The sequence below is a fragment of the Colossoma macropomum genome, unplaced genomic scaffold (assembly GCF_904425465.1).
Source record: "Colossoma macropomum unplaced genomic scaffold, Colossoma_macropomum, whole genome shotgun sequence".
Taxonomy (NCBI): Eukaryota; Metazoa; Chordata; class Actinopteri; order Characiformes; family Serrasalmidae; genus Colossoma; species Colossoma macropomum.
This window is the reverse complement of record NW_023494802.1, coordinates 31,668,683-31,678,973: the sequence shown is the minus strand read 5'-3', so window position 1 is coordinate 31,678,973 and position 10,291 is coordinate 31,668,683. Positions and strand designations below refer to the sequence as shown.

At 36.2% G+C, this 10,291-nt stretch overlaps 1 protein-coding gene across 1 annotated transcript; it reads left to right on the top strand.

The window, feature by feature from the left end:
• Window positions 1-4,048: 4,048 nt before the first annotated feature.
• Window positions 4,049-5,862, top strand: LOC118822771 (prostate stem cell antigen-like). Its single transcript, XM_036592042.1, has 3 exons — window positions 4,049-4,136; window positions 4,601-4,702; window positions 5,321-5,862. Exons 1-3 carry the CDS (start codon window positions 4,088-4,090, stop codon window positions 5,500-5,502), a joined length of 333 nt encoding a protein of 110 aa, XP_036447935.1. The 5' UTR covers window positions 4,049-4,087; the 3' UTR covers window positions 5,503-5,862.
• The last annotated feature ends 4,429 nt before the right edge of the window (window positions 5,863-10,291 follow it).

Below are 10,291 nucleotides of genomic sequence, written 5' to 3'. Positions count from 1 at the left end.
CTTTTGCCTTCCACATCCAGTAGGGAGCCAATTTGTGCTTCATTCAATTGCCTGATTAAAAAACACATAAATACCTAGATAGAGATGTTAGATGTTAGATGTTAGATGTTAAAACTAAAGTAACCAGCTTGTTTTGAAAATGTTGTGAGTAAAAAATACAAAATTTTCTTTTCAAATGAAGTGAGTAAAAGAAAAAGTATTAAGTGACAGAAATACTCAAGTAAAGTACACCTAAAAACCTAAAAAAGCCTAAGTACAGAACATTTACTTGTGCTTAATTACTTACCACCTCTGGAAAACAAGTGGAGTGTTCATATATCAAAATGGACTGAAGAAAAGGTTAGATAGGTCTGCACCAAACAAAGTAGGTGTGATGCATAAGAAATGTACAAACTGGTAAGTAGTAAATTCACATAAAATAACAAACTGTGAATAAACGTTTCTGCTGGATTAGTCAGCTGCAGCTCCTCTCACTCAATGCCAACTCACAAAGGCTTTATTGTTTGTGAAATTTACCTCCCATCTGAAATGGAGGTTGTGACTGGTTCTGCCAATACATTTTTTTTAGTTTTGTGCCTACAAAGTGTCCCATGCATTTTGGTTAGAGGGGAGATTTTCTTTTTTTATGAAAGCATCTTGAACTCAGAAAGTGGTGGGTCGTCACCCCAGTACTTTCAAAAGAGGGGGTCAAATGCCCGCTTGTCCTGTGCTTCTGATGGCCTTGGCTGCCCCCTCTGAAATTACTTGTGTTTTTTGTTGAAGTTCACTTCTTCATTCACAGCAGTCTAGGCTCTCCAACTGCAAAGTATGATGCTCTTAGGGCTGGTGGGGGGCATGGAGGGGGTTTGAGAGTTGAGTGCTCTCCTCAAATTCCTGATAAAGGAGGTCTGTGGTGTGTCTGGGTTTCAAACTTCTGATCTCCTGAAGACCAAACAATTAGACAGTGGCACCACTCTGGAACAGGTTTTGCACAGACAGAGAACTGCTTGTGCATAGAACAGTCAGCTTTGCTGAAATATGTTTACTTAAAGAAAATGTTTACATTTATTTGATGTTTTCCTTTCAATATGTTTTGAAAAAATTGATAACATGCACAACTGGCAAAAGCCCACCTGTGAAAGGGGTTTCTGATGTTTAGACTCTACAGAGACTACAGTTCATCTTTGCCAGCTTAACAAGCATCATTAGCTTAGTTATCCAACATCACACATTCTATTAAAGTGGTTCATCCAAAAGCATTGCTTTGTCTGGCTAGCTAAGACACATATCTGTATGACATCTCATCAGCTATAACTGATTTTAGCCAGCCACCTCTACTGGAGTGAGCTAGTTGGCTTGCAAGCATTGTAAGCATAGCATTCATGTATGTAACATTTATGTGTAATCTGTGAAGGTGGTTCATCGGAACCTTTACCTAGTGTCTGCATTCACTCCTGTTTGTTGTCTTTAAGCTCCATGTAAACACAGCTTTGGGTTTTGTCCTAGAACAGTCAAATACAGCTGAAGAACACAAACGCGCACACAGACGCACCCTTAACATTACCTGATTCTTAGGAACCCTGTGCATTACCTTTACTCTCAGCTAGCAGTGTTTCTCTTCTGTTAAGTGTGAGGAGCAAATATCCTTGAGGGATTTTTGGGAAGTTCCATCCTCTTCTCAAGAAGCTTCATAGGGAAGAATAACGATTTTGTATTCCTGCCCCATCAAACCACTAGCCTATATGGGTCAAGACGTATTATCTACTACACTCTTAAAACGTTCCTTAATAAAGAAAATGGTTCTATATCGAACCAAAAATGGTTCTGCTATAGTTATGATGTCAAGCTTGTAACAACAGAAGAACCCTTTTTAGTGCTACATATAACCCTTTTCAAAAAGGTCCTATACAGAACCATCTACAGCACATTCTCCATCAATCTGAAGAACCTTTTCACCAAGCAAAGAACCCTTTAATCATGCAAAGGGTTCTTTGAGTGTTCAAGGTTCTATATAGAACCATTTTCTTTACTAAAGAACCCTCGAAGAACCATCTTTTTAAGTGTGTACAAATTATTATCACGACCACTTTGAAACAAAAATGAATTTATATTTAGCAGCAGAAAAACTTCAGTGCTCCTTCAGCGCCTTACAGACTGCATTGTGTGAGCCTAAACTAGTTTTAAAGGCAAAGAAACAGGATCAAGCATTGACAGAGTCACTGAACTGACCTTGGAATATGGCTGGATGATAAATTCATGATCAAATATCATATCAATAAGCTAGTCCGTCAATGTAGGCAAACGCTCGAATGCTTGTACTGAAATGAGACGTGTTTCTAAAAGCATACTAGGAAAAGAACCATGGAGACAATCTTATTAGTCTTCCTCAACTATGGTGATGTAATCTATGTACATGCATCCACCATGTAGACCCTTACAGCACCCATCATTGCACACTGTATGAAAAAGTTGGTTGGGCCTTTCTAGCCATGTGGTGGGAAACACATTAGCTTGTAAGGATAATATGGCCATATGTCCTTTTACATCACAACTATGCTTTCTGTAAATAATGGTATTTATCAGACCTGCTCTACCTTTATTTGTTGGTACAGATTATTTGTTTATATTATGGTTTATTATTTTAATAGATTATTTTACTTCTTTAATTGTTTTTATAACATGGTTTTTGCTATTTTATCACCATTTTATCTCTATTTCTTTTTGAATTTATGTATTTCATTGTTTTATTCACTTTGTTTGATTTGTCGTTGATTTGTTTGTTTCATTTTTCAATTCAAATTCAATTTTTCATCTTTTCATTATTCCCTTTTTAACTTGCTTGGCCACATTATAACTGACGGTCACTCTAAACCTACTTGTGAGTCGAAATAAAGGTTGATTGGTTGATTGATTGATTCATAAGAGAGTGAGGAATGTTTAATATTTAACTCGATAATTAACTTGACTTATTCATCATGTATTAAACTTTATTACCAGTATTATGACCTGTATTAATACATAACTGAAAGTAGGTTTTGTGATAATAATTGCATTATTAGGTGCAATAATGCCCAACAAATACTTACTGATGACTTTGTTATGTGTATAATTGAGCGTGAATTATTATCTAAATTCACATCTTTGGCAGATCCAATTTAAATCCAATCCAAATTAAATCCAACCCTTATTAAATCCACTTTTTTGTTGTTTCATTCATCATTGTTTTAGTTAGGTCAAATTTAAGAGTGATCTGAACTGTTTTGCTTCTAGATGCTTCCATTTCACAACTATAGCACTTACAGTTGACCGGAGCAGATCTAGCAAAGCAGACGTTTCTGCATCCTGTGACAGTGCCATGTTTAAAGCTCTTTAATATGACCCATTTTACTGCCAGTGTAGAATATCAATCAAGACTGCAAGGCCATGTGCTTGATTTTGTTCACCTGTGTGCTATGAGTGTGGCTGAAACACTTGAACTCAATCTGGAGGGGTGTCCACATACTTTTGTATATATTGTGCGCCCACAAGAGCAGCCTACTCAAAAAGAAAACACAGATTTATGTTCCCTGGAACATTTTCAGATCTATATGTGAGAAGTTGACTTTGTGAGGATTACCTTCTGACAGCACCAACTATTATTGTTACACCGAAAGATGTTTTCAGTGAGCAGCGACCTGCATATGTCTGCATTTCTCCTTACTTGTGCTGTTGTGTTTAGTTTTCCTTTAGTGGTGTAGGAGGCTGGGAGGGTTGGGCTGAGAGCTGTCTAACACTGGTACTCATCAGAATATTAATCTCAGATTAGATCTCGGATAAGTCTGATATGGAATTTTTAAGCTGTCTTTTATTATATTGCTGGATTTTTTTTAATTCAAACTTTGCTGGATGTTTGACATAATGCTCAAATTTAATATCAGATATAACATTTATATTGTTTTAAAAATGTTCCTGTCAATCTTCTCACACAGATGTCAATAGCTGGAAGTCATGGAAAGTTTTGAGCAGGAACAGGTCTACTCAAAGCCACACCTCCATAGAACAGATACAGTAAGTATAAAGTTCAGTCTTATTTCTCCATCACACTCTCAACTTCGCTAATCCACCAACAATGAAGCCGCTGGTCACTCTGGTGCTCATCTACATGCTTTTGTCTGAAGGTACAGAATGTCATATCTAAATCCAATGGAATTCACTTAACCTGTTGATTGTTATTACAGATGTAATGCTGCTGTCAGTGTGCAATTGGAGTGTTTTTAAAGATGTTTTTCAGTGCAGAGATTTCTTTCCTTAAAGGTTTAGTGTTTTACTGAATCCTCTAGGAGTTACTAGAAGAGACTGTTAGTAAGTCGTTTGTGTCGGAACAAAACTTTGTATCTCCAAAATGGTAACGTTTTAAATACAATTTTTAATTTATGCAAAAAAATAAATAATGTAGCTGAAGTGTAATGTTGTGCAGAGTGTTACTGGGAATGTAAAGTTGAAATAATCATCAGTACTGAACGCTGCGGTCATCAACCAAAATGTACAATCTGTTACTCTAGCTGTTTTAGTTTTGGTTAATCTCATTATTTTTGTTTTGTTTTGTTTCCAATTTCTTTACTTTGCTTGTTTACCTGTGAAGCTTTTCAGACTTCCATGGCACTGAAATGTTACGCCTGTGTGAGCGTAGTTTGTACAACTCAGCAGTGTAAGGCTGATGCAGATCGCTGCTATACTGCCACAGGTGAGACAGAAAGCACAACCTCACCATCTCACTTTTCTGTTATTCACAAATTGTAGGCCTATAGTGGTATGCAAGTGAGCTCTTTGTGAGATCGGGCCTGTGTACTAATGTATTTACTGATGAAGTTTGCACACTTTCAGAAAAAAGATACAAAACTGTCACTGGGGTGGGACCCTCAAGGGTACATCTCAGTACCTTTAGTCAGGGAACATACTTGTACCATAATCCACAGAAATGATGTTTTTAAGCTGTATTGACTCCACACACCCCGTCTCGTCCCCAGGCTTTTTATTTTATTGTTGCATTTTAAAATTTTGGTTAAAGTGCCAAACGTATTACATAAGAAGTCTCAAAATGTGTTCAAGAGAAGTTTTTCACTTGAAATAATACCAACTACAATTAAAATTCCCAGGCAAACACTACTGATAAAAAGGGTTGTTTCCTCATTTACCCCTACCTGGTAGAAATATTTGTCCATTAGACAAATGCTCCTAACATTAACAGTAACAGCTGCTCCTAACAGTAACAGTCCCAACAATAACTGGGAATTGTATAAGGAAAGTCATTGAATACTGAATATCTGTTGAAGTGAATAGAACATCTTTCTTTTTATCCCAGTTTCAACAGTTGGCGTGGAGGTAACTGAGAAAGGATGTGCAAACAAGACCATGTGTGATGAGGCAGCAAGCTCTTGGATGCCAACCTGCTGTAACACTGATCTGTGTAACAGTGCTGAGGGGGTTAAGCTGAGTCTCCTCATCATGCTGGTTCCTCTGATCTCCTCCATCCTCTTCATCTGAACTCTCTGCTGCTCCTCTCTCAGTGATTGATTATATGTAGTATATGATGATTCGTTTCTAATGACATCATCTGTGCATCAATAAACCATGTGGTAAGAGGGGTGTAATGTAGTTTAGATTTTTGAACTTAAGAAATGAGAAGAATTCACTCCAGGTTTATCATAAAGCTCAAATAGTGCACATACTCTCCTTTCACTAATTATTTTAATGACAAATCAAAGTCAATGAATCCTGGTTATTTCATTTTAGCTGGAAAAATTAAGAGGCTTCACTCTAAGTGCAACTTAGTAGGCATACTGACCCTCTTCTGTTATTAATTTAATGATAAGTAGCTTAAGTATTTAAATGTACATCTGATTTCTTTGATAATAAATAATAAACTAAGTCTGTTTTCTGAAGAAAATGCAGAATGATTGTGCTTCTTAAGCTTGTTAAGATGTTGCTAGGCAGTTGCTATGCTATCTCAGGTGGTTGCTAGTGTGTTGCTAGACAGTTGCTATGGCATCCCATGTGGTTGCTAGATGGTTGCTGTGATATTCCACATGGTAAGGAGTTTCTAATGGACTTGTATCATTATGATTTAAGATGAACAGATTCTTGCCCCCATTTGGGGGGAAAAATCGCCATTTAATGATAATCGTACAAAAACAAAACAAAAAAAAACATCCAAAAAAAAGTCCTATCAAAATGCAGTACACAAGCACTCCGAGTCAGACTGAACATGATTTGAATGGTGATATATTGATAACAGTGGGAACAAACATCCAGCATAATAATAATAATAATAATAATAATAAGAAGAAGACGCAGAAAAAGAGGAATATAAATCAAATGATTAGTGTCACTAATAATGACAATTCTGAGGCCTAGTACTTTTATTTCTGCTGTGTATATATATATATATATATATATATGTTATAAGATCCTATCATAAATAAAGCCAAAGAAAAAGGTCACAAACGAAAATCCAGTGTTAGTACTATAGACTTTCTGTTACTGGCACTATAAGGCAAGAAATGTCTTTCCTCTAGTGCTGTATTGGTTTGTAGAAATCTCTACTTTCAATCTAAACAAAAGAACTGTTACACTGTCTCGTAAATCTGATGCAGAAGATTTAAAAGTTTTAGACTGGTGTAGTTTGAGTAGATTTGTGTTTATAAGTTCTAGGTATTAACCAGGAATGTGTGAGGTACAAACTTCAAAGTACTCTGTAATTATGTTAGGTAAAATGATGACATGTATCCAAGTCAGTCTAACTACATTACACCAAAAAGTTAATAGAGGTAGTTAAATATCTGATAAATAGTGGGAGAAACAAGGTGGTAGGTACAAATGTACTCACACTAAATTTCAGTAACAGATTCAAGTAGTTAGTGAGCTATATAATGTAAAATGAAGGCACAAAATACAAAGACTTTAGGAAGTGAAGGTTAAGGGCTCCAGTAAGAATAAATGCTTTCTTTTATATCACAGATTTATTTTTAATTATAGGTCATAGACATACACATAGACATATTATGTAAGACTCTTTATTCTTGTGCAATCTTTTAACATCAGATAATTACCCTGTACTGTTTACCCCAAATAATTACACAGTACTGTGGACATATTTACCACATATTTATCCAGTTAATACCTCGCCTCGGGTATTTCAGTGTAATTTAGTTAAACTGTCTCAAAACCTACCATCATATTACCCAAATTAATTACCTAGTATTTTTAAGATTTTACCTCACACTTATCTGGTTAATACTATAGGACTATATGAGATAGCATTAGTGTTTAACTTATGTAAAATAGCAAGCTGTATTAACATGAGGTGCAGATTCCTGTATTGATAAGAACTGTGTGTGTGATCTATATTAGATCCACATCAGATCCAAGTTATAGGATTCAGGACATTTGTAGCATATGACAGAACATGGCATTTGTAGCAAATAAACTCTCGCAGCTATAGGTAAAACTAGAAGAGAAACAATTTCATCTGGTAACGCTGAAAAAATAGAAAAGTTGCTGAGCACAGCCAGGGAGATGGTTGTTTTTGAAATCTTAAAAGGGTTAATATTCCAGGCAGTTGCAGTGGTGTTGCTGCAAGGTTCCTATGGTATTTCAGCTTGTTTTTAGGGTGATGCTTAGTGGTGGTTAGATGGTTGCTAAAGTGTTGCTGGGCTGTTGTTATGCTGTCCCACATGTTTGCTAATGTGTTGTTAGGCCATTGCTATAGTATCCACTATGGCTGCTGGTATGAGTGTATACACGTGTGGTAGTAAGTGAATTTGTATGTAGTGTCAGTATAAGAGATGTATTTGTGGCAGGTAACGTTGAGTTCTTCCACCTTTAACCCAATGTTTGTAGCTCAGTCTGAGTGTGCTCAAATCAATTTACAGTCACCCGAACAAATTGCACTTATAAATTGTATTTGGTGTGTAAAGGTCTTTTGTATTTCACCATTCATGTCCTATGGGAAAAATGGTATATGAAAACTGTAAATCTGATCAGTTAAAAAGCACAAGCATCCTATTTGGATGCACAGCCTACAAAGCTTCAAGGTTCTAGCATATGAAGAAAACATAGAACGGTTAATTGGCTTTTTCAAGCAAATGTAATAACACTTTACTGCTACAAATCATCATAACTTTAGGCCTACATACAGATTCAGGTGCTAAAGTCAACCTGCAGGGTTGCATTTAGTGTTAAATATTTTAATCAGGAAACCTTGTGACAATTTGAGCCATTGACTATAACCTTTGAAATTTCTCATAATAATAATAATAATAATAATAATGCCCTTTATTAATGTATTACTATTGTTGCTGTTATTCATACAAAGCAGTAATATGAACTTTAAACCTGTCTAGTCTCATTGAGAGTATGTGAAGTCTCACTAAGAGCGGAATCAGTCCATATTTTATCTTTGTGTAGTTCTAACTGGCTCTGGTCTTACCAGCAAACTGTATGGAGCAGGAGAACAGCGCCCTCTAGTAGATGAAATAAAGATTACATTAAAAAATGTAATACATCTTGTCCACTAGATGGTGATGCTCTCAGCTCATTGACTGGGCTGCCGCAGTTTGAGGGCTTAATGAGGAGTTGAAAATTCTATCTGTCTGTCAGTCTGTCTGTGTGTCTCTGCCACACACACTACACACACACACACACACACACTCAAACACTCGGTGTACAGCACAAACAAGTTTAGGCCTTCTTTATAGATGCCACTGTAGCGTTTTATCAATGAATCATACATTTTTAAAAAAAATATAAAAACAATTCTTTTTTATAATGCATTAATGGTCATTCATTTATACATACAAGTGAACACAGGTGAACTTAAAGAATTTATTTAGCTTGATTCATGATAATTAACCTTATTATCTCAAAACTTTTAAAAATTGTTAATTGCTCAGCTATGTTTAATCTGTGTAAGAGATAAGTTAAACGGACATAGTGCTGTAAGTTGTATTACTGTGTCTGTCTTAAATAATTGACTAAATTACTGATTAAATTCTAAGCTGGTGAAAGTACAGTAAACAAATTTGTGTCTTTACGATGAACATCAAACTATTCATTTTGGGCCAGGATGCTTAAGGGGCTCCTTTTTTGCCCCATATCTGGAGGATTTTTTTGCCCCAAAGGTGTAATCAGGGACCTTTCCGAAATATTAGGGGTCTGTGGTATCTTACAGTGTTGTGAAAAGGTATTTGCCCCTTTCCAATTTCTCCTATTTTTGCTTATTTGTCACACTTGAGTGTTCCAGATCATCAAACTAATTTTAATGTTAGACAAAGATAAAATTGACAGAAAAATGGTGTTTTTAAATGATGATTTTGTTTAATGAAGGAAAAATACTGTTCAGTCCTACCTGGCCATATGTGAAAAAGTAATTGCCCCCTTATCTACTAAATCAACCACTTGACCAAATTCAGTTGACTATTGGGTTAAGTTTTACTGGCCACACCTAGGCATGATTACTGCCAGACCTGTTGATTCTAAACATCACTTAAATTGTGTCTTTTTGACAATGTGAAGCCGGTTAGAAGGTCTCAAAAAGTCGCATATGATGTCATGATCTAAAGAGATTTAAATACAGCTGTGAAACAAAGTCATTGAAATCTACCATCTGGAAAGTGTTACACGGCCATTGCTGAGGCTCTGGGACTCCAGCAAACCACAGTGAGAGCCATTATCCACAAATGGAGAAACCTTGGAACAGTGGTGAACCTGCCCAGGAGTGGCCGGCCTACCAAAATTTCACCAAAAGCACCTCGATGACTCACAAAAGAACTCAGACAAACATTTAAAGAACTGCAGGCCGCATGTGCCTCTTTTAAGGTCAATGTACACAGTTCCATAATAAGTCCATCAGTTCGTGACCTTAAGCTCAAGCACATTTGGGTTATGCAGCAATGACAATGGTCAGACACACACAAGCAACTCCAGCTCTGAATGGATCAAAAGAAACAAAATTAAGGTTTTGGAATGGCCGTGTCAAAGTCCTGACTCGAATCCCATTGAGATGCTGAGACAAGACCTTAAACAGGCAGTTGATGCTCAAAAACCCTCCAATGTAGCTGAATTAAAACAATTCTTCAGAGAACAGCAGGTGAAAATTCCTCCACAGTGATGAATAACACTGCAAGTTATCGCAAATGTTTGATTGCAGTTGTTACTGATAAGGGTGGCACAAGCAGTTATTAGGTTTAGGGGGCAATTACTTCTTCACATGGTGATAAAGGTTTTGAATAAATCTTTATTTATTCAAATTTAATCAAATTTATCTTCAATAAAT